The 26,065-nt window shown below is 40.4% G+C and overlaps 1 protein-coding gene across 3 annotated transcripts in view; it reads left to right on the top strand.

Annotated features, from left to right (window-relative positions):
• Positions 1 to 26,065, top strand: part of Pde8 (phosphodiesterase 8) — a 379,861-nt gene that overhangs the window by 274,824 nt on the left and 78,972 nt on the right. For all 3 annotated transcript variants that reach the window (XM_065233901.1, XM_065233902.1, XM_065233903.1), the window contains one exon: positions 23,684 to 23,772. In XM_065233901.1, coding sequence (XP_065089973.1) covers positions 23,684 to 23,772 — 89 coding nt within the window. The remainder of the gene's footprint in view (positions 1 to 23,683; positions 23,773 to 26,065) is intronic.

Below are 26,065 nucleotides of genomic sequence, written 5' to 3'. Positions count from 1 at the left end.
ATCAGAATTCATTCCACCGGCGTTTTGGTAGAATATCACGACGTCTTGCTTGCGGCAAGGAATCGAACGATTGCTCTCCCTGGAAATCACAGATGCATCAGGCAATAACTGACCATCATCAAGTTTCATTGGATACTCGCCATAGTGAGTGGGTTGGAAGACCCCCTCTCCACATCCGACAGCAGGTCCGGAACTACTATGATGAACGAAGGCTGCTGATGGCAGGACTGAGACGAAGGGATTGGGGGCTTTCATGGGGCTTTCTATGGCGCGTTCCGGGTTCCCAGGATTGAGCGTTACAGAGGCATCATCACAATGACTAACATAGTCCGAATTGCTGAAAATTTGATCGGCATCAGGCAGTGAATAGTCAATATATTGATTGTATTTGCCTGTAGAGGCAAGGTGGATGACTCCTGATTCATATCCATTCTATTTATTATGCCACACATCAAATCATATGCCAATTGGTGAGATCTTCCTAATGTTATCGGAACATATCTAGAGTTCACAAAATCTGCCAGATGTTAATGAATATCCCATAATTTTTCTGAAATTCTTGGAACTTCCCTCAAGTGTAGATTTTTAAGCTTTTGTGAATTTCTGTCGATTTTTCGATGGTCTCAAGATTTTTCTGAATTTCATCTTTCCTGGATATCTCTGGACTTCCCAGAAATATTCTGGAGTTTCAGAAATTCCCTGGATTAACTCTGAATTACCGGCACCGACAACTCGGCCGGCCCAGGCGAAATAGGTTATTCCCTTTTGAAAAATCTTCCTATGGACGGAAAGGACAAATTATTGGACCTTTACAACGAGGTGTGGTGACTTTCCGGCCGCTTGGCGAGAAAGTTTGGTGATCCCGATCCCAAGGGCCAACGCCAACCGTCCGATTGCGTTAACCAGCTTTGGAACGCATGGCCGTCGATTTCGCGCTGCACGCTTTCCGAGCAGTAAAGAGAACCTCCATGTATTTCGCTTCGCTGGGAGAACTGTTAAAGGATACACAGGAAAAGGGCCACCACGCGGAGATCGTCTCCTTGGATATCTCCAAGGCCTATAGCAGAACATGAACGCCGTTAGTATTACAAATGCTTATCAGCTGGGGTTTTAAGGGGACTATCTTTTCCTTTATCCGAGGCTTTCGGTCTAGACGATCGTTTAAAGTCACCGTGGGGAACACCAAGTCTTCTTCTTTCCCGGAGGAAACAGAGGTGCCGCAAGGATCGGTTATCGCGGTGACGATTTTCCTAATCTCGATGAACCGGATCTCGCATCCAAACACAAGCAGCTGTATCGGAAGTTGCCAAATGGGTGGCCATAGCCGGGTTCCAGCTCTCAGCAGCAAAGAGTATCCGCTGTCACTCTGCGCTTCCGGTCACCGAGTCAGCGGTGCGTCTATCAAGATGGAGGATCAACCGATCCCCCTGAAAAAGACGGTACGCATCTTGGGCTTCTAGCCAATGGCTTAAATTCACTAAAATAAAAAAAATAAAAACTCTGCATTTCACAAAACTTCTTAAAAGTTCCCAACATTTTCATGAGATTTATGGAACTGTCTTGAAGTTCTTTGACTTTCCCTGAAGTATGCTCACGGAATTTTCCTTAATATCTCCAAACTTTTTTGAACTTCGTTGGATTTTCCTGAAGTTTTCAATGTTCACGGAACCTCTTTGCCACAATTTTACTAATACAGGTATGCCTCGATATAACGCAACTGTCACTTTTGACTTCCATCATCGATATCTCACAAATAACAATTCAGTCATATACACTGATAGGCAAAATAAAGTGCCCACCCCATCATTTTTTGAATTTCTCTCATTTATTTGGTTCAAATTAAAGTAAATACACTGTAGTATTTTTTATATCTTATTCTTTATATTCTTTTTAAGTTTCACTTATAGAATACCAGATAAAAAGAAGAGACTGACTCGAAGAAAAAAAAATCAAAATGGGTGTAAAAAAGAACAGTGACAAAAAAAAGTGCCCACTGCATTTTAACTCCAGAAAACATAAAATAAAGTAAAAGAATACCAGCCTAATAGTTAATGTGTCCTCCTTTGGCCTTCAGGACCAGCTGCAGGCGCTTCGGCATGCTCTCCACTAGATTCTTCAGGTGCTGTGGATCTAGTTCTTCCCAGGCGCGCTCCAGGGCTTCAAAATAGTTATTTTTATTGGTAACACCAGTTTTGTCAACCCTGGCATCGAGAATCGCCCACAAATTCTCGATGGGGTTGAGGTCCGGGCTTTGTGGAGGCCATTCCAGTGGTTTAATTCGACATGACCGGAAGAAAGACTTAGTCTTCTTGGCAGTATGCTTCGGATCGTTGTCCTGCTGGAATACGAATTTCTCCTCAAGGCCCGTCTGGATCAGCGAAACTTCCAGATTTTCCCGCAGGATGTCGATGTAGGAATCTGCCGTCATTATCCCGTCGATTTTCACCAGGCTTCCCACTCCACCCCACGAAAAGCACCCCCAGACCATCACATTTCCTCCTCCATGCTTCACCGTGCCTTGTATGTGGCGCTCCTGAAGCTCCTCACCCGATCTACACCACACACGAACCCGTCGCTTCCGGTTGAACAGTTCGAATTTTGATTCGTCCGTCCAGAGAACCGTTTTCCAGAACTCTAGGGGCTTATCAGCATGCTCCTTAGCAAACTTAAGCCGTTTGACTTTGTTTGCCTTGCTGATAAATGGGCGCTTCCGAGCAACTTTGCTGTTCAACCCCTGTGCTACGAGACGGCGACGAACAGTTCGACTGGAAACTGTTAGCTGAAGAGCCTCCTGGATCTCGCGGACAGTTACCTTCGGGTTCTTCTTCACTTCACGCATGATCTTGGTGTCCGTTCTCGCATCCGTTTTGCGCATCCTGCCTCTGCCAGGGCGATCCACCACTGATCCGAACGATTTCATTTTCTGCAGAATTTTCCCGACCGCTGTTTTGCTGATATTGTACTTCCTAGCGACAGACCGGTGCGATTCACCGTTTTGCACATCACGAACAACCAATTTTCGGATACACACGGGAATTGCTTTCGAAATCACTACGTCCTCCATTTTTTTCAACTGATTCAAATGCGATCACGTGTACAAATGCACCAGTTCCACCCGTTTGCTTCAATACATGTCAAACTTTCAAAACAAAAACAATCGAGGGGTTTTCCGATGGAAACTTATCGAAAACATACCGATTTTTGAAGTGGGCACTTTTTTTTGTCACTGTTTTCTTTTTCAATCCAAATTGATTTTCTTTTACTTCAAGTAAAACTTTATATTTTCAGTATTCCATAGGTGTAACTTTAAAAGAATAATAAAGGTAAGACATCGAAACAGACTACGGTGTGTTTATTTGAATTTGAACCAAATAAATGAGAGAAATTTCAAAAATGATGGGGTGGGCACTTTATTTTGCCTATCAGTGTAAATTGGCATGACCAATAGATGGAGGATTAGTTGGTGGGTTGGTTGTCTTTATTAAGGAGATTTTCAGCCAGACGCTGGTTCATCTCCGAAAAAGTTGGAGGATTGTCTCATAAATCCGACGGTAATAACACTTTGTTTGATTTAATGATTGTTAGCTAGAAATCAGCGATTGAAGTCAAAATTGACAGTTACGTTATTTCGAGGTATACCTGTATAAATGATTCTCTGATGTTCCCGTTATTCTTCTAGAATTCTCGGAGCTTCTCTTTTTTCATTTATTATCTCTAATATAACCTAATCTCACACTAACGCAGCCAATACCGTATGCGTGATAATGTTTGCACCATTGAGCAATGTCAAAATTAAAAAATTCTTAATCATCGATCGAGTTTCCACTTGCTGCAATTACGGCCTCCACACGCTTCCGGAATGCACGGCAGGTTCTTATAATGTAGTCTGGATCCATTTCTCTCCAGGTATGGGTCAATGTTTATCTGAGGCTTGCTGTACTCGGGTGGCGTTTAGAACAGGCCTTGATCGGGGCTGGATGGCGGCCACATATCCTTCGCCCAGAATGGAAGATGTTCCTGCAACCACTTCTGAGTGCGGTTGGAGGTGTGGCACGGAGCCCCATCTTATTGAAATACAACATTTGGCTTCGGACCGTACTGTTCTTTGATCCACGGAAGAACATACTTACTTAAAATCCCGATGTAGACCTACGTGTTGACCTTGTCGCCTTCTGGAATGAACACTGGGTCCATTTTTAACCATCTGAAGTCACCAATCCAAAAGCCATAACGCTAGCAGGATGCTTGGTCAGATACACGTTCTTGTGCTCGTCGGCCACGTCTTTTACCGGAAGAGAACTTATATACCGGTCGGTTCTGGAATTTGATGCGGGATCGACGGTAAACATGCTCTCGTCGGTGAACAGGATTACCGGATTTTTTCGCTTAAGGCAGTTCAAGATTTTCTTGCATCGTTCGACTCGTAGCTCCCGGGTGCGGTTGGTAATCATGTGAGTTTTTCTCCGTGCCAGCGATAACCCTTGGAACCCGAGCTGACCTCGGACGACCTGTCACCTTCGAGGATAGTTGTCCTTTCTTTTCTCGGTCTAAAACCCTTTTGACGGTCCACCGCGACACTCCCACGGCGATTGAAATGTCTTTTTGTGACATTTGCGCGTGGGACAAATCACGAATACGCTGCCACTTCGTCATGGTGCAACTGTCAAACTAAGTAAATCATTTTCTTTTATACACAGCCTACTACGGTATGAGCTATAGGTAACGTGCATGCGAAGAAAACCAAGGCATTGTATGAACAGGTGAAACGGGAACCTTATTTGTACGATGGCGCAAATATTATCACGCATACGGTACTTTGAGAGCATCCTGGAAAATGACGAACTTATGAATCCGTCATTTTTCTTGTCAACTGCAAGGCCAACTGCGCAGCATGTGCCGCAGAGAAGATTTCAAGGCGTCAAGCGATATCAGAAATAAGTATCTGAAACCGCTCCACAACTTTATATCAAGGAAAAGGCGTACCAAACGCTTCTACTTACAATCAATTGAATGTTAGTATTTATTTGTATTCATTGGGAGCATGATTGCTATAAAAGAAAATTTATGCTACTGGCGTCTGTGTATGAACTTTTGGCATTGAGCTTGAGCTTGAGCTTGAGCTTGAGCTTGAGCTTGATTGACCGCCCACGGTTGCTACTCTGTTATTGCCAGATCAGCTGTAATTACACAGAGAACCAATAGACGATGCTTGGGACTAGCAATCATCCTCAATGTGTAAAAACTGGTGATCTTGAATTAGGCAATACCAGCGCCGGCCGCGCCCGAACACAGGTCAAGAAAGGAATGGGAAGGATTGTGTTGACATGACACTCGCTTTGATGGAAGCCGAGAACACCTCTGCACTTCCACGAGGAATCACTGGGATGTTGGATAAGAGGGTTGGGTTTGCAGCAGGGTTCGTTTTGGTAAACGATAAGCTGAATTAATGTCCTAACGATCATATAACGCGAAGGAGCTTGGGACTAAACCCACGGTCTTCTGCTCAGTAAGCAAAAACGTTTGCCACTAGGCAGACGAGCACCTTTTTAATCACCGAGTTGCTGTTATTACCATGTAGTCATATTAACAAATAAAACGATTGACGAATCTTGATTGTGGATGGGCCTGAGATTAGACTCATGATGTTCTGCTCAGTAAGCAAAAACGGTTGCTCTAAGGCCACCGAGCCCCTCATATCACATAATACCGTTGCTCAAATTTTTGTATCCATTCAAACCCGGAACCAACGACAACAACGAGTTTCGCAAAATACACGATACACAAGCGATTTTACTATAAATCTCTTTGATATGTAAGGACCTGGGACCGCGTTTTTCTGCTCAGTAAGCAGGCCACTGTAACCGACGATCTTTCAAATCCGAAAACTAAAAACTACGAAAAAGTACTTAGGCCTTCATTAAGTTCCACATTCACGCGACGTACAATGTTTCAATTTGCTCTTTACGTATTGTTCAGGCTAGGCCCTTTTCAAAATTTACGCGAGAAATACGCACAATCGTCACCTACCTCGCAAAACTGGTTCCAAACGACAACAAAGGCATAAGCAACGATGGATTGTTGAACTTTGCTGGCTCCGGTGGTGTAGTGCACAGCAAAAAAAATGTAATATCGATCAACGTAATTCAAGCTGATGTATGGAATAATGATGTAGGGTAGATGTACCAGTCATGGCTATACGCTCCTATTATGATGTGTTCCAATTATGGCATATAGGATTTCCATAGGCCATGATTGGAACACACCACAACAGGAACGCACAGCCATAACTGGTACATCTACCCTAATTGTAATTTTGTAATTTATCCGCACACACCCTGGTCGACCACTGTAAACCAATCTGCCGTTCAGCGTTTTCGGTTTTTGTTTCTGGATCTTTAGTTGCCTCTGTGATATACTTACTGTGTATGAACTTTTGGCATTTAGGTCAAAAGTCAGGCTATAGGATTTTTGATCTAATTTCCGTCCTACTAAGCAAAACCCGCACCTCTCCTTTTTGAACTGGTTTGAACAAAAAGTGGGATATTTCTGTCAAAGATGACTTCTAAATTTATTCACCTTTCTATACGTACCGTTGTATTTGATAAAGAGTCCCAAATTGTTGAGATATTGTCAAGGATATTGTTTAAAATCTAATACTGCTTCTTGATTCTAAATTCGTCCTACGAGTTTCAATTCCGTCCTAATTCATTGAAACGCCATTAGATTTTCTTCGTCCTACGGATAAACGTAGAAAAAGGGGATTCTCTACTAATAACAGGTAGTCGTAGCGAGCGTAGGTGTGAGCCTACGCTCTGGGCCCGCTTGGATTGATATGTGATCGCGTTTTTATGCTGGCTACGAAAAGAAGGCAGCGTGTCAGGCCCTTGTTTTTTTGTTTTGAGAACAATGAGCGTACATATTCATACAATGCGCTCTAATATGATTATGTTGTAGCTAATGAACTAACGCATCGGAACAAACCTATTATTGATTTGTGCACGGTAAAATCATTGATATTATTGATCTTTTCTGATTGATAGAATGGAAATGGGCGGTTACGATGAAATAGCGCTCTACCCTATCTAGGTTAACATTTAACATTGGCAGAACAACCATCTGTAAAACAACGGCGCAAGCGCAATAATCCTCAAGCATCAGAACACTCTTTCACAATCTAACACCAGCATCTGACAGAGAATACTCTCTGTGTTGGGGAGGGGGGGGGGATCCTCCGAAACATGAGAAATCAGCGCCAAAAGCAACTGCCGGAAACAAATGCTCAAATGTTGGGTTCCCGCAGTTTACCCTTTTGGGTGGTTTTACTCCTCCGTTTTTGACAACATTAGAAGGAGAAAAGGAGACAAGTAGGTATACTGGATACTTTTTTCTTTCAGTGTGAGCACAGTAGAAGATGAGATATTCCCAAGGGGTACTCAACTCTGCACACCTTAATTCGTGCCGAGCTATTGAGGTGCTCCGAAAGCTGTGCCAAACGCTGTGCCGAACGTGTCTATAAAGGTCAATCAAAGTGTGAATATCAAAGTGTCAATATTCCATGAATTTGGCAACCATGAAAGCTATGACTTTTGTTGATGTGTTTACATTCTCAATTTATCTACTTATGACAAGCATTCAACTTCATTCTCATTAGAGCGCTAGCGGATACTCGGACATTGACAAATCAAAACAAACGAAAAATAGCACAACACAATAATAACTATTGTCACACGGCGGGGATCGTATTTCTACTATTTCCGCTCAAACTAAATTATCATACTTTAAAGATATTCAGTTGGTGCTTAAAACTAGTTTCCCAAATCTTTTAAATGTGTCGAACCTTTTAACGGAATCCCTTTATGAAGAGCTTTGAGTGTGTTGGTTTATTTCCTTTTAATTCCGTTATAACTGCTTATCTTTTGACAGATACGCGCATTTCGTCTACTACTTGCAGACTTCATCAGTGCCAAGTACTCAACACCACAATACTTGGCACTGATGAAGACTGCAAGTAGTAGACGAAATGTGCGTATCTATCAAAAGATAAGCAGTTATAACGGAATTAAAAGGAAATAAACCAACACACTCAAAGCTCTTCATAGTTTCCTAACATAATTACGAACTAGTGGAGGCTTAAGAATACCGAATTAAAAGCTAAACTAGAACATAAATGCTAAACTAATCTTACACCAACTTAGGACCTCAAGCTAACCTAGAAGTTGACTAGTGATTTGAAAGGGCTATAAAATCTCAAGGGCCACTGAAAAGTAAGTCTTAATCCAAATGCTACATTTGACCTAAACTAAAATTAAGCTATTGTTACAGTTTTGAAGCGAATAAAAATCTAGCTGGAAAAAATCAGTGCGTTGCCTTTCGTTTCCTGTCGGAACAACTCTTATAATAATCTTGAACCGACAACTCTCATGCTAACGGCAAATTCGCGAAACAACGGTTTCCACTATCCAGTCCAACAAACTATATCAATAAACGATCCAATAAAGTAAAAATCATTCCACAAATTGATCACTTTATGATGTGCGCAGTGCAAAATATTCGTAACATCTTCCAAAGCCCCAGCCGAGTTACACTGTGCGAGGAATTCCCTCGATCCGGCGTTCAATATTCGGAAGGAAGTGATGTAATACCAATGCGCTGCTGCACTCCGCTGTGAGCCCACTTGTAAACAGGCCATTTAGCACCGTTGTTGAAGCTCGCTATGGTAGCAATCGTCAGCAGATGACCACCAATTTGCCCGGCCCGTCCGGATTTGAAATTGTTGCGGAAATAGTTTGGACCCGAAAGAAGAGTTACGGCATCTTGCTTCCACTTTTTGCGTTCCACGTGCGTCTCAGTCACCACGCCACACCGCGCCGGTTGGTCGCTTGTTTCGCTTGTCAATGGGGAGCAATTTTCGGGGTGAACGCCGCTGCCGGCGGGCGTGAGTTACATTGTTCAAAGGTGAACCATTGGCAATCATTGGGGGGCGACGGTGTGGCTTTTTTAGGGGCGGAATTTCTCGCATGCTCTGGCCAAGGTGGAACCTTTACGCTGCTGTTGCTGCTGCTGCGGTGCCGATCTCGAAGAAGGCTACGGTCAACGACGCACGCCTTGACGGGTGGAGGTTATCGAGATCTGTTTGTGGGTTATAAACAGATTTTGATTGTACCTAATTGGTTGACCATTGTGGTTGAAGATCGGAAAACAGTTTGATCCGTTTGATTGTGGAAGTTGGTGTGAGTAAAGGCGCGGAATGAGTTGATTTATATCCGTGGAATGAATAACGAAAAAAATTATGGTACGGTTATTTGGGAGGACATTTTGAGGCGTTGTTGTGCCGTAAATTGCGTTGCATTTTGATCAGTTGTTATATGAAAGCTTTCTTGTGCATCGCGAAATTATTTTCCATGTCATGTAAAAGTATCATATCAGTGTGAAGTTTGTAATGAGTTTCAAATTAAAAATGGAAATCAATACGGAAGTAATACGTTCATCAACAGTGTAAGGCTTCTAAAATTGTTATATCATTTAAACTTTCATCAACAGTCTTGATATTAATATGTATCTGGGAACTTCACCGCCCATGAAATTGACCAGTTATTGAACATCAACAAGCTTGAATAACCAAAAACCTGTTTCAAAATTATTCTAACAGATTCCAGTGATAAATTTATTGAAATTCATTTCAATCCAATAACCTTAAATCATAAAATTTCACATACATATTAATGCTATTCAAATCTCCTAATTTATCGAATGATCTTCGCATCCAGCGCATCTCAAGCTGCATTCCAAAATAAATTTTACTAATGACCCCAGACCGGTTCCCGCCAGCACAGGTTGAACTTGAACTACGAAAACGGGCGACTAATCTCTTACTCCGCGCTCGCTTCGGTTGCACTGAGAAATGGAGGCGTGTGTGCGCTTCGCTCAGCATCTCAAAGACCCATCATTATTGGATCCCGTGTTTGAATGAATGAAAGTAAAAGTCATTTTTCTGCGCGGTTTTCCCAGTTAATTCTGTAAAATTTAATCAACCATAAAGAAAAGAAACGCACAAAGCATCAGACTCACGGTTGGGTTCCAAGGGCTGGCTGGGTCTTGGACTTTGTTTCTTGGTACCTAAGAGGTAACTGAACATTTAGACGCGTATATGAATGAGTTTCACTCACCGAAGCTGCCTTCCACAAAAGGCACCCACCCGCACTGGGAAGCTTTCAATGAAGGTGTAAACGAACGCGTAATTGGGCGGGAAAATATAAGGGAAGCTGGGGCTTAATGGGGTATGCAGTGCTGTGTAATGCTATGAATTACCCGTTACGTCAGGGTACACAAATGGCGCTGTTTCGTCGGTAGTAAGTTATTAATATTGGAAGTAATACGCTTTTGATGTAAATTCAATTTTAAAGTAAGTGAACGACAACCTAAAGAAATCATTCGTGGACATTGTCGTTCAGTTTTTCACAAAAATTGTTATAAAATAAGCTACAATTAAATAAAACAGTTTTATCCAATACATTCTCACCCGCTTAACTACCAAGCCCAGAGAACCAAAAAATAAAATTTGAGAGAAAATATTATCTCTCAGCATTCCATGTATTTTGATGACATGCGATGTGTTATTTCCCTCACACAGACATCAGAATAGAGTACCTTACATTGAAAAAATTCCAGTACCCTTATTTATGCATTTGTATTTTAACGTGAACGATCTTTTCGTGGTACGTTACGGGATGTAATATCTACCACCGATTCCTAGTCATAACTACTTCAAACTAGGGGAACAGGATTTTTCAGTATTCAAAGGAACACAAGGGTTCTGATGCATGGTCGTTATCAATGTCATTCCTTAAATTTGTTGCTAAGGAATCCAATTTTGACTGACAAAGGAACGCGCCTTTGGAGGGTGTTTCAATACTCCGAAGGGTATAAAGAGCGGGAACTTTCAATTTGAGTCGGTAAAGTTGCGATAAATGCAAGAATGGTAACTGTAAAAAAATCGAATACTTCATCATTTCTCAATAGTGATGGAGTAATACGACATGCACTAAACTAAGGGCACGGGATATACTACAATAGATTAAATTACTGGTTGCAATGATGTTAGGTCCCGAACAGAGGAAAAATGTATTTGATTTCACATTCGAAGCCCTACCGTACCCAACACAAAATATGCTTTCTAAGCTCCATCCCTAACAAGATTTTCTGCCTTTTCGCTGATTGGAGCGGGGTTCAGGAAGCCGTTTTTAGGTTGAGTATGCCAAAAAAGAGAGATTACGGATGTGAACCAAAATGCATACATAGAGGAATCAGGCATGTTTTGCAGTGTTAGGTAGTCTGTGAAAGGGACAGTGTCCTCTGTGAACTTTGAAAAGAAAACAGATTATGCGAATTTTCCGATAGATGTCACCGCAAATAACCACCGTGACATTTGCTGGAGAATAAATGCAGAAGCTTAATTTTCTAATATTCAATAAACCATTTACATAAACTGGAACATACCAACGCATAAAAACCATCATCCCCTATTCATGTGGGAACCCGCTGTGATTGCCTATTACGCGATCCTGGTAGAGTTGGCACGCAGCCTGCACACACATGCCTACCGAAAGTTCATCTGCACGCGAGTGTGCACTTATAATACCGGGTTGCGGGTCATCACTTCGTTCCCTCCATCTTCTCACCACCGCGGACAGATCGCTCGGCAGCCTCTGTTCATTATAAGAGCAAAGCTAACTCGCCAAGTTTGGTTTTGATTAGCGCAACTGCTTACGTCTTGAATATTTTTTTTTTGTATTCATCCTCCATTTGAGAAAATGTTTACTTTTGATTGGGCGCGGTACCCTGCATGCGTGCATGAATGCATGCAGGTACCACTATAAGTAGATGACAGGTTAAAAGTTGAAGAAAGCCATTGAACTGTTGGCGAGGGATCGTGGCCGTGCCGTCGGTGCTGATGGTGCGCGTAATTAATTGCATGCCAAATAAATGTTTTTTTTTATGAAGCTGAGCTAATTGGGCACTTGGGAAAAGGGAGTTGAAATTGCAGACGAAATGTTCCGCATATCCGTGCAATTTATGTTACATTAAAAAAATTAATCGAGTTCAATTTAGTTTGGAGGGAGTTCCAAAATGACGTCCAGTTTTACAATTTGTAAAAAGGCGACGTCCAGTTTTACAATTTTTAAACAAACGCTAGGCTTAGCTCATGACTTATTTTGTTTCGTAGTGTTAGGGACAGTTGATTACAATAATTGTTTTAGGCAATTTTTTATTTTTTTCGCATAGTTTTGATTTTTAAATCTCTAAATGTGACCAAATTGAGTACAACTTGATAAAAAATAATAATAGTATGGAGGTATAAAAGTTCTGTTCCCATCCTACGTAAGGGCCGAATCGAAATAATAAACATCGCATAAAACTAGAATTTTAGAAATTTAGAATTTAAAAAAGTGATTCTTCGTAGCTTCATGTCTCCGGGTTTAAATAATAACCGGTCGCAGTGGCTCAACCATGTTTACAAACTCTTTTCGACAGCTTCTACCGTTGTCTGTAGGTAGTAGATGTCATTTTGACATATTTTCTACTTTCGCCGCGTTGCAAACGTTTAGACGCATTTTACTTAAAGTGCTTCATATCTCACAAAAGTTTATACTACATCTGCATTAGACTGACCCACATTTATATGAGGGAATTTTTTTATTACTTGTTTCAACGGACCAACCCTTCGATTTGCGCCATTAGGTGAGAAAACCACGCTCTGGAAATTTTAGCTCATCCGGATGTAACACGAGCTGGCACTTTTGATTTGAAATTGATATGGGGATATTGGGGAACTAAAGCACACGTAGCTATAAACTATAAGGAACAACTTTGCTCAAGACAGCATAACAATTCAAGTTAGTATGATGGAGATATTAATTAATTATGCTTGTATATTGCAACAAAATATAGGCAGCTTATGTAACGTATCAACTAGATTACTATTAAAAATAAAAGTTCATATTTTCTACAGACCAACATCCAGGCTTGCGTCTGAAAGTTTCACCTATGTTTGACGTTACACGGGCTGGCGTTTTTGGTTTAATGTTTACATAGGGTAGAGCACTACTTCAGCTTAATCGCCCATTTTGGGCCTATCGCGCAGAAAACTTCAAATAAATCCATGATTTCTGAGTTAACCAGTCAATTATGCGTTTGGTACGATACTTTAGTTAATAAGCTACGGACCGAAGTCAATGAGAACGCGTGATAAGAAAGTTTGCACCCATTTTTCCCAAAAACAAAAGAAGCACTCTGACCGAATTCATTTTTATCTTCATCCGATAGGCCGAAGTGAATTCATTGGCGTTTCAATGGCGTTTCAATGCATTAGGCTGAGTTTAGAATCCATAGGCCGAGTTTGGCGTCAAGAAGCAGTGTTAGACTTTTGACAATATCTCAACGATTGGTTTTTCTTTATCAAATCTTACGGTACGTACGGAAAGGTAAATAAATTTGGAAGCCATCAGCAGTGATAAAACATTCCGTTTGGTGCTAAACTGCGCTAGATTAAGAAAGAGTAAGTGCGGTTTGTGTTTAATAGGCCGGAAATGGGGTAGCTAACCCTATGAGATTTGGTTGAAATTGTTATATACAAAATGCTCATATACATTCAAAAGCGAATATATGAATTAAACTAATTGGATTCATGTTGAAATCGTCAGCAAAATTGTTTTGCTGAAGATGTTTGAAAATGTTTGTATATGTTTTGAAAATATGATTCAAATCGAGATTAAGGAACCTTTTTTATGAGCGAGGTGTGTAATTTTTCATGTATTTTATTCAAATCCCCCTATTCAAAACTTAAACTAAAAGCGCCAGCTCATCTTAGAACCAAATGAGCTGAAACTTTCTGATAATGGTTTTCTCACCTAAGGGCACAAATCTAGGAGTTGGCCCATGGAACATTAGAAAACGATTGAACGATTTCGAAAAGGGCCAAATCTTAGTTCTGGCAGATTCTGGTCGATCTAATCGTGAGATTGCTCGGAAGATCAAAAGATCAGAAAAGGTTGTTTGAAATTATCTAAAAAAACCGAAGGAATATGGTTTCAAGGTACGAGGGGGAATTCAAAATTGACAGCCAGACAAAAAGGACTAATTCGGGCCGAAGCAACATAGAATCATTTGAGTTGCCGCCAGATTATTACCAAACTCGATCTTTCAGTGCATAACAGTACCGTTAGTCCTGGGTACTGCGGAGTCGACGAATTTTATTTTGCAAGCCAATTGAAAACTGCTTGAAAATTTTCTCAAGTTTAAAATTGGTTTGCTCTTTCTCAGTTGATTCCCGCCAAAAGCTCTGAGCCAGGAGTGCTCGAGCCCCCATGACTCTTTAAAAGTTTGTTTACATACATGTTCCGCCAAAGTATGTTTTACTATAATTGAAAACTCAGCTGCCTCATAAAAATATGCTGGTTTTTATACTTTCATCACTAAGTCTGTTGGTTTTTATCTTTGAGCTTAAAATTAAGAATGTGTTATGAAAAATTATAGATCATTTTTATGAGATTACAATGCTTGACGGTAGATAAAAACATTAATTGCATTTGCTGCTTCTGAATGTTTGGCTCCCGCTAGTCGCGTACTCAATGCGTCTACACACATAAAATGGACAAAACCAGAGCCAAACCGAAACTTACTTCCCAGCATAAAGTCAGTCGATTGAAACTTGGACTGGACTAATGAATGGAGCCATGTATTTTTTTTTATTATGAGAAAAAGTTCAACTTGGAAGGTCCTGATTGCTACAGCCATGATTGACACGATTTAAAGGATAAAGATGCCATCCGATCCACGTTGAGGAATGTTAATGGTATGAGGTGCATTTTCCTGCGATGCTTAGCTTTCTATCTACTGGATATCAACGAGAATGAACTCAACCACTTACTGCGAGCTCCTGAAAGAAGTTTTGATTCCGTATTTGGTAGATTATCTGGACGATTCGATTATTTCTCAGGAGGATAATGCCTCAATCCATGTATCACGCCAATCAAAGGCATGGTTTAAGGCAAAGTAACCCTAGTAGCACGCTTGTCACAAAGCAATTGTAGAAACTTATATACGACTTATTTCAGTCATAAACAAGTTGCTGTAACTTATTGTGATGAAAGTGTGCTACTCGGGAAATCACCGTTCTTGAATGGCCAGCTTGTAGTCCGGATCGTAACCCTATCTAGAACATGCAACACGGCTTTTTCAAGGGTCGTTCGACCTCGACCAACTTACTTGAATTTATAGACTATTCATTGAATGCAATGGATAATGGAAACCACGTAGAAGCTCTCTATGCAGACTTTAGCAAGGCATTTAACCGCATTGACATACCAATGTTACTCTTTAAACTGCAAAAAATTGGAATTAAGTCAGGGCTCCTGAAATGGCTTGAATCATATTTAACTGACCGCCAACAAATAATTAAATTCAACGGAAAGAAATCGAGCCCAATTCAAGTCACTTCAGGCGTCCCCCAAGGCTCTCATTTGGGACCTCTCCTTTTTATTCTATACGTAAACGACATATCTTACATTCTCAAAAAACTTAAATTGCTTATTTATGCCGACGACATGAAGCTCTTTTTGGAAATAAGAAATGAAGAAGACATCAATATATTCCGGAATGAAATACACATATTCTACATATGGTGCAAAAAAAGTCTACTAGAATTGAATGTAAAAAAATGTAACTTAATATCATTTAGTAGAAAAAGAACAACTTCAAATATTTCAATTGCATTAGGAAATCAAACTGTAGACAAATGTGAAAGAGTTAGGGATTTAGGAATTATCTTAGACTCTAAGCTAACTTTCATAGACCATTACAATACAATTATTCACAGGGCAAATAACATGCTAGGCTTTATCAAGCGCTTTTGCTATAACTTTCAGGACCCTTACACAATTAAAACACTATATATTGCCTATGTGAGGTCAATACTGGAATATTGCAGCATTGTATGGTCTCCATTTTCAATCACGCACGAAGAAAGATTAGAATCAGTACAAAAACAATTTCTATTATACTCTCTTCGTAAATTAGGTTGGACTTCATTTCCTCTTCCATCATATGAAGCACGCTGCATGCTTATAAACATACAAACATTAAAAGAGCGTCGTGAATATGCAATGGTTTCATTGGTAAATGATATCGTTTCGCAGCGAATTGACTCAACAGAACTTTTATCAAAATTAAATTTCCATGCACCCACTCGGCAACTCCGAAATCGAAATTTATTTGCCATAAAACATCATCGCACAAATTATGCAAAATATGGGCCATTAAACCGCATGATGGCCTCTTACAATAAACACTGCGAAACCATTGACTTAACAATGTCTCGGCATAAACTAAAGCAATATTTTTATTCCATAAGAAATAACAACTCATAAAAGAAAAGACAAGAAAGCTGACACTACTTTTTTTATATAAATATATATTTAAGAAAACAAAACTGTATTAATTGTACTAGTCTACGTTGGTTGACGAAATAAATAAATAAATAAATAAAATAAATAAATAGAACCTTTGGGGGATAATGGCATAAAAGGTTTACGCAAATAGACGTCAGTTCAACACCGTGGACCTCAAAGTGTGCATAAGGGAATGCTGGGAGCAAATCGACGCACAAACAATCCAGAATCGTGTTATCTCAATGCCCAAGTGAATCTTTGAAATCATTAAGCTGGGTTTAGACAGGACAAGTCAATTGATCAAGTTAGTTGAATTCAACTGACTTGAACGCGAATTGAACGTGTAAACCATGCATGCCATTCAACTGACTAGATCAACTCACTTGAATTGAAAAAAGTTCAAACAGGCTCAACTTTTCAAGCCAATTGAATTCAACTGACTTGATCAATTGACTTGCCTAGTCTAAACCCAGCTTTAATAATGAAGGAGGAGTCACAAAGTACTAAATAATCAACAGTTCATGAAAAATTTGAATGTCTTTTACTTTTTCAACAGTGCGGCTAAATGCATGCATGTTTTTTTTTGTTAGATTCGAACTTTTTAAGAAAAATTAATTTTGAAGATACTATGTTACTTGTTTGAACTGCCACGTTCAATGTGCAGGTTGTAATTCATCCGAATAATTTTATGTTAAAATGTGAACTTTATTTATGATAAACATTTACAAATTTTAATTTAGCAAACTAATCCATGTTCAGCAAGAAGTGGCGCTACTTACGGAAGCATCATCGTACTGTTTTCATTTTAATATACAGCATTTTTAGGGCAGGTACTACGTAGCAAGGGAGAGCAGCCATAAATGACGTAGCATAGTTTTTTTTTACCAACTTTAGACCCCTGAGAGGGGAGAGAGCGTATTTTTCTGAAACAACTCACTCCGCGTCCCTCCTAAAATTCTACGTCATTTATGCATAGTCCCTTGCAGCTTTTCGAAATCGACAACGAAATATGTAGTAGTGTGAGAGAGTATTCTCCGCAGATTGGTTTGATCTACCGAGTGCCCTAATAAAATTGTTTTGGTTATTTTGCTTACCGACGTGTTCGGGGTATCATCCAAACCATTTGTTTAATAGTTCTATCGTTTCGGTTATCGTTAGTTTATTGTCATTTTTATTTATAGGGTGGTTTTTATTTTTCTGTGAATTGTGTTGGATGGCACAACCGGGAGAGGCGTGGAATGGAATGGAAAAAGCTTGTATAGAAATTTTCACGTCCGGTTGACAGATCTATTTTCATACATTGTTTAGGTTAGCCAGAGGAAAATAATAAACAACTTTACACGGCGTTGCTCCCGCTAGTGTGCGTGCGTTAAACGTTACTAATCTCTATGCAAGCTGCGTTGTGAAGTTAGAGATGTATTTGACGTGTTCCTAGTTTGACAGATGAAATTGATTGCTGATAAATTAAAATGTACGGTCACATGTCTGTTTTTAAGATTATTTCAGATAAAAGGCCATAGCATTTGAAGCTGCCTATATTTCTACATTTCAATGAAGTACTATGTTCAAAGCACCATTTTTTATTGACCAGTTCATGTTATTTAATAAATAATATGATATTTAAGTTGAGCTAACCGTGACGTTGACAAATATACTGCTGATTCCGAAAAAATATATATATTAAACAGCATAACATATTATTTCATTATTATATCATTTTATTTCTAGCTTTTGCATGATTTTGTACATGCAAGTTGTAGATAGCGCAACATCGATTCTTTGATGTTATTGCAAACAAAAGAAATTTCCAAGCTGAAATTATTTTAATTTGAAGATATATTAGCCAGCGTTTAGGAGGTTTAAATCTCCTTCCATTGAATGAAAAATCTATTGATTCGTTTCATACCTATGATCTTCGTGCATCGTAGATAGAGTCGTCCCCCTCGGATGTTATAATGTATTATGTATTATGGTGGTGATTTGAGTGGGGGTTTGAGGATCGAAATCTTAAATTACATTTATCTCTTTAAATAATCGAGGTCTTAGGGGTGTTTTAATGTTGAAATTCTAAAATCTTATTTATTTCCATAAATAATGGTTGGGTTAGGGTCGTTTGGAGGTTCAATACCGTAATTCGCAATTATCTCTTTAAATCATTCAGGCCTTTTGAGATTTCAGGCCTTCACCAGGACGTGGACGTCCCTCGTCTTAGAGCAGCTTGTCAACTGGGGGCTGTGTGGACTCATGGTTCACTTCATCCAAAATTTCCTGACCGATCGTTCTTTCAGAGTCGCAGTTGGCAACACGAGGTTCCAGCTTTTCAGAGAAGAGACGGGCGTCCCACAAGGTTCAAATATCACCGTTACCCTCTTCCGAGTGGCCATGAACGGAGTTTTTGGAGGACTGCCGAAAAATGTTTACATTTTCGTGTATGCTGACGATGTACTTATCGTAACTACCGGCCCAATAGCAGCACGTAACAGGATCAAGGCCCAGGCAGCAGTCTCCACTGTAGCCAGGTGGGCCAGCGCGGTAGGTTTCCAGCTTTCGACCACCAAAAGCGTCAGGTGCCACGTGTGTCCATACCGGCACCATGTCAGCGGGTCACCTATCAAAGTTCAAAGCCAGCCCATACCACTGAAGAAGACGGTCCCGTATTCTGGGGGTACTCTTTGGCCGGTCCCTCAACTTCGAGGAGCACTTTAAGGCGATCAAGAACGACTGCCGCAATAGGATCAACTTGATCCGCACCATCTCTCGCCCCCACCGGTCTAACAATCGTGATACTCGTTTCCGGGTTGCAAGTGCCGTCATCGATAGTCGCCTACTGTACGGTCTTGAGATAACGTGCATCGCCACCGCCACAATGCTCGGTTTTCTCCGCCGAAGCTGCGGCCATCCTTGTTGCCGTTACAACACCCTCGGACCGTCCCATACTGGTGCTATCGGATTCGTACAGCGTAATACAAGCCCTAACATCTGAGACCCTGACTCACCCCTGGATACAGGCTATTGTGGAGGCCACACCTCGGAACACGGTGTTTTCCTGGATCCCTGGGCACTGCGGTATCCCAAGAAATAGCGAAGCCGACAGCCTGGCAGGGTCTGGACCAGCTGGCCCCCGTTACACCGACGAAGTGCCACTACAGGACATAAAGCGATGGATAGTCAGCAAAATATGGGAAGCTTGGGAAGCAGAGTGGTGCCAATCCTAATCCCTCTTCATCCGTAGAATTAAAGGAACGAGGAGCAAGTGGACGAATATGTCGAAACTACGGGACCAGAAGGTGGTCTTAGGACAGGCCATACAAGGATCTCACATAGTTTTGGTGGGACGCAGTTCCACAGAATGTGCTACGTTTGCGGAACCACTGCATCGGTGGAACACATCCTATGCCTGTGCCTGCAATACCAACAACTACGGGAACAGTACGCACTTCCCAACAGCATTAGGGACATACTGGGCGACGAACCTTCCACCTTAGCGACAGTTTTTTTATTTCCTCAAGGGCGCTGGTCTATACAAAAACATTTAGGTCCTTTTAACTTTCTTTTGGCTGACGGGACATCTCTGCCGGATTACCCTTCCTACGGTGGAGCTCCGATCTTTTTTCAAAACACTGCATAACTTTGATGTACCAGATTGTGTTTTTTTTTTCTCGTTGCCTGTATTGTTAGTCTTTTTACTGGAATCTGTTTTAATTGCTTCTATTTGAGTACATGTGAATTGTAAGCCAACTCCGTAACTAAATTTTCAGGCAGAACTCCCCTAGGGCCTTCTATTTTATAGATATGAACTAGCCAACGGCTAAAAATCTCTCTAATAAAGTAAAAAAAAACGTAAAATCTTACATCGCAAATATCTCCTGATTTAAGGAGATAAACGCAATTAAAGATTTTGAACCTCCAAACATCCCTAAAATCTCGAGTAGGGCATTATTTAAGGAGATTTTAGGGTTGTTCTGAGGTTCGAATTCGCGTTTATCTCCTCAAACAATGGAGAGAGATTTAAGGGGTTTTGAGGCTTGAAATCTTAAATCCCATTTTTCTCAATATATAATGACCTAATCGCGATTTGAGAGGTGTTTTGCAGTTCGAATTCTTAAATCGTGTTTATTTTTTTTAATAATGCTCTAATAAAGGTTTTAAGGGTGTTAGGAGGTTCAAAATATTTAACACATTTATCTCTAGAAATAATACCCTAGTCGAGGTTTTGGGGGTGTTTTGAGGATCATAGTTTTGTGTTCCGTGCGCGATCGTTTGATTGTTTGGTTGAAACATTGTGCACAACTTTGTAAACACTTGAGATGGAATGACACATATAAGTAATATCGAAGTAATGAAACATTTATTATCCTAAAAGTATGTAGCTTTTGACATCAAATTGGGACCTTAGGTAGCCTTCTCCAGAGCGACCGATTATATTACCAGACCGGTCTAGAAGATCTTCCAGGTTGCAAATTTTCTCGACTTCTTTGGGCATGATATATCATTATGCCTGCCACCAAGGGGTGGTCACTCTACACACTTATTTTGCGCCATCTTTTTTCTCAATGTGCCTCAGTGTGCCGCAGCTGTGCTGGCAGTGCCGAGAAGTCATTGAACTGGCTTTTGTTTTGTTCAATAATGCCTGGTTTGGCAACCCGGAATTTTGACAGCTCTTGTTTTTCGAAAACCAAGATGACCAAGATGGAGTAGGTACAACATTTCCGTTCCCAGAATTAATATTATTTTCAAAAATTCAATTTTACCGAAGGTACAATAGAGAAAACTTTACCAATAAAAAATATCTTTCATAAAATATTCCTGGATATCCCTGGAATACACTTCGGTAAAATGGATTTTTTGTGGATAATATTAATTTATATTTAAATCACTGGTAAGTTCAGCTAGGTAGGTTGGTCATGACCGATAATAAAGTAATCCAGGGATATTCAGGAATATTTTCTGAAATATATCTGATAATTTGATCAAGATTTCTTTAATGTACCGGTAAAATAAATTTTTTGAAAATTTAAATTTTTATTTTTTATAATATCTTTCGAATATCAGTTAGATATGTTGGTCAAAACCGATCAGAAAGTGTTCTAGGAATATCTAATTATGGAGTTTTCCAAACAGCACCATGCGTCTCTCTTTACGATTTTGAACGTTTTTGTTCGCAAGGGATGCAAATTAAAAAAAAAAAACAATTTTTGGTCTTCAATGCACTTAAGTATATTTTTTTTATTTGAAATCGGGCTAAAATTTTCCGAGGATCCTATTTCGTGGTCAGACCGCTTTAAAAAGTTTAGTATTAGTATTTAAGTGAAAATAAGAGGTGTGTTAAAAATGAATAACAGATTCGTAAAGTACGCATTTGATACATCACATTTTCGTGGAAATCTGTTCGATCAACGCGGTCATTTCCGAAATCGTATGTCTATCCAACGGGACACGGGTTGTTTGGGTAGCTTTGAGGAACGTTCAAAATCCTTGAATACGCTACACGGACCGAAATTTCCAGCCTCTGCCACGGCTACACAAATTAGTGATGCTCCCCCGGCTGCGGCTAGTTCCAATGCTGCTGCTGATTTTTTTTGCTGCTGTTCTTTCTGCTGGTCCGTCTCCTCTCCTCCAAAATTCGTCAAAAGAATGTTGGAGACGGACCAGCAGAAGGAACAGCAGCAACTAAAGCAGCAACCGGAAGAACAGCAGTAGCATTGGAAGCAGCCGCAGCTGTGTAGCCGTGGCCGAGGCTGGAAACCTGGGTCCGGTCACGACACCGCTGTCAGCTGTTCTTTGTCTTCTGTTCATCTCATGAACGTATAGATCCCATATAGAAGGAAATATGGACGGGACTGCCGTGACGAAAGTCTGTGTAACGATTTTGATAACGGAGCTAAAGGATATCATGAACCCGGGAGGGATGAGAACTTTGGGTGATAAACTATCTTGGATGAGCATTTTTTTCGGTATGTTGGTTTTGTGTATGCAAACGATTGCCCTGATTTCTTCATACTGGGTTGTCGAGATGATTGTACGTAGTCCGGCGCTAAATGATGTACACACTTCTTTGGAAAGGCATTAGGATGGGCGCTGACAATTCGATTTAGGAGAATACATGGTAAGACTTGGTGGAGGTTTACGGTAGTGATTTGAAATAAATGGATTGTATTGTGGCAACATCAATAACAAATTTTGACACATGCACACTGCTCAGGAGCAGAAAAATTTCAGTGTTGCCATCTTTAAATATCAGAAAAATTGTAACCATGGGTGCCAAACAGGGCCAATGACTGTGCCCAGGTGTGCCCAAGATTGTTTTTGACACACTATGCGGAGAGGCTAACCCCTTGGTCTGCTACATAATAAAACAACAATTCTCGATTACTTTTTCTAAGGGACGTATCAGCTTTTGTAAATAATGCATTTTATATGTTGTAAACAATGCATTTTGAAACTGTAAGAGTGCTTCAATCAGTACTAAGTTGGTGTATGAGTGTACAATTCAGAATGATAAAAACCAACACGATGTTTGAAGTTAACTATGGTTTCAAGTGTTTTTCTAAATAACAAGTATTTTGAATTCCATCTAACTCGTCACAAGCCTTCAAAAAATCATACACCCACAACGTCACATAATCATTTTGTAATCAAGTGGGAAAACAAAAAAAAAACATCTCCGGGAAGCACACATTTCACCGAGCTTCCGAAATTAGACACGCATCAATAGTTACTTCAACTAATACCCAATGATCGCCACTTTTCCACTGACTGCATCATAATTGGCCTCTACCGGTGATGAATTCAGTTCATACCAGTAATACCACTTGCTGCCAAACTCCTATCGATTTTTCTTCGTTTGTTTCTCACTTGTTGCGCTCTGGTCAGCCACTGACCATTCATCAATCGTTGTCGGAACATCATCAATGAATCTTTTCTCCTGTGCTCCATCCTCCCAGTAGGTACGCAACATGACTCGTATACGTAATACCATTTTGTAGATTTTTTTTTGTTCGAGGATGATCGTGAATTGAGCCCCCAATTGCTGTATTATGTAAACATGTTGTGATGAGCCGTGAAAAATTCCGATTCAAAATTTGTTATAAAAAATTGATGCGCTTGCATCGATGAGGCAACCGAAATCTGCGTGTTTCGTACACATGGTGGTTTATTGTTTGTTTCCCGTCCAGTGCCATGATTTCATGTTGCGCTAATATTTATTTCCGTTTTTTTTTTCTTCTTTATTTTCGCAGGTGGTACATCAAGCAATTCGGGGAGATACGGCCACCGACAATCGTCACTAGCTTTAACGCCCGAGGAGGAACCACTCGACTCATATCCTGTAAGTACATGGGGGATGAGTAGCTACGTGTTACTCTGCCCATAATCGCACATCAGTCCCATGATTGCTTGATTTCATATGCATATGGGACCGTTATGCGATTATGGGTAGTGTAGACATCTCGGGTTTATAGTTTTTAGTAGTGTGTTGGGCAACGCTTTCGAGGGGACTCTCGAGGAATGTCGGAGTGGGTGTTATTTTTAGCCTAGTGAAGAGTACTTACGGAAACTTGAAATGCTCTTCTAGGTGGTAAGCTGGGATGAATGTTGATTTGTGTCACGCAAAGGTAGGGCATTTATGAACTTAACTATGGAGTGAATTCATGATGCATGGTGCATATCGTTTTAGGATTTAAAATACGTTTTTCCGTAGCTATGGTATTTTTTCAAACTAGGAGTTTCATCCGATACTTTTGCTGCTGATTGTATTTTTATTTTAAATCAAATCTAAAAAACCTCTAACATCAACATGCGACTTGGATTGAATGGAAGTGATCGTTCCAATGGCATGATTGAAGGTTCGATGCGACCATTTGGGTTCCTTTTCGTTTATGATAACCACACAACACATTTACTTTACACATCAGATAGTCTACGTTGTGTATAAAATAAATATGCCTAGAAACAATTACTATGAGATGCAGTGATATGACACAGAGTTCAGCGCCGGCAACCGGAGAAGTTCAAACAGCGAGTAATAGATAAAGTGGTCTGGTAATTTCGATAATTGGTTCACTAATGGTGTTTGAGAACTCCAGAATTTGAGGCAGAACCGTTCTAATGGACATGGCTTACTTTGACTATCGCACTTTGAACCACATTTGGATGTTTAGTGCTCTTTAGAATTGATTTTAAAATTAAAATACGAACAGCAGTGAAATTAACGGTTTTAATTCCTGCTCAATACCGCAATATCAATCTTCGAAAAATAGACACGATATCAACAACCTGTAAATATGGCTGTATACATTTTTATTTTCAATCTGTATGATTTTGCAAAAAATGCCCTTTTGAAGTGAAACGCATAAACTATGGGTGCCATTGATAATAAAAATAGCTGTCTTCCTAGTTTTAGGAAATCAAGGCTAGCGGTCAACGGTGCCGGTGGTGTAGTGGTAAGCGTGATTACCTCTCACCCCAGCAGGCCTGGGTTCAATCCCAGTCGGCACCGCCGGGATGTTCTGATGCATAACATCTCTCATCACGCCTTCCTTCGGATGGGAAGTAAAGCCGTTGGTCCCCGGTTCATGAGTTGATGGGTCGATAGGTAGGGTCCAGGTGTGGGAGCTGCCTTCCTGGCACGTCGGTAGCATTGGTGCTCAGCACGGAAAACAAGATCGATGGAAAAAACAAACCAAAGGAAAAAAAAAAAGGCTAGCGGTCGGTGGTAGATTTTACACTGCAAAGCATCATCAAGATGGGTTACTGTGGATTCCAGAGAGCGTCCACCTGAATAGTTTCTGACGCTGGCGGCAAACGTGGATTCGTTACAGGGCCAAGCGGTCGTGATGACGGCCTTCAGCTGAGTAAAAGTCGTTTCAAACGAAAAATGGTCCACTACGAACGTAAAAGATGTGCTCTCGAACCACACTACCGCCCATCCGCGATTTCAAATCGTCAGTTGCATGTTCAAATTTTAACACAATCCCCAATACAAATTATTCTAACATATTTTCCCGTGCTTGCTAACTAAACATGAAAATCATTCTATACCCAGTTGCCTCGTCTGGTCTAATCAGAAAACATATTTACACATTATTTCGGTGTTACAGATTCGTGAAAGAATTTCATAATTAAACCTAATAATGATTATAATTGAAATATCGTGGGTTCCCTCCATTGAACGTAAATTATTTATCCGACTCTGTTATTATATTTCGTTTTCCATCAAGCTCGGATCCATTACTGACCCACTAATGCCAACGTATAGCCTGCACCAAGAGCTCACCTAGTGTGACCGATTGTCCAAAGCCATCGGAGATTTGATAAGATAGCAACATTCCGAACTAATTGACCACCATTAAGCAGCCGTACTGATTACCTACTCTATTCTATCGAGGTGGATTCACGTGCAATTCAGCCACAAACTATTGCAATTAACATTGTGCCCGTTGAAAAGTTAATGGAGGCTCATTTGGGTGAATGTTCTCACCATTGGAATGCATTCTTGTGCTAATGAATTTGATGCACGTGCGCCAATTTGTGCCGTTTGCTCTACTTGAGTAATGTTTTGACTGTACTCATTCTGCCCTCTTCCATAGGAGCAAAACACTACAAGCAACGCGATATCGTAC

The sequence above is a fragment of the Ochlerotatus camptorhynchus genome, unplaced genomic scaffold (genome assembly GCF_037179485.1).
Source record: "Ochlerotatus camptorhynchus isolate MF236.1 unplaced genomic scaffold, CSIRO-AGI_Acam_v1.1 ptg000423l, whole genome shotgun sequence".
Classification (NCBI taxonomy): Eukaryota; Metazoa; Arthropoda; class Insecta; order Diptera; family Culicidae; genus Ochlerotatus; species Ochlerotatus camptorhynchus.
The sequence above is the reverse complement of the archived record's forward strand: the minus strand, read 5'-3'. Positions and strand labels throughout refer to the sequence as shown.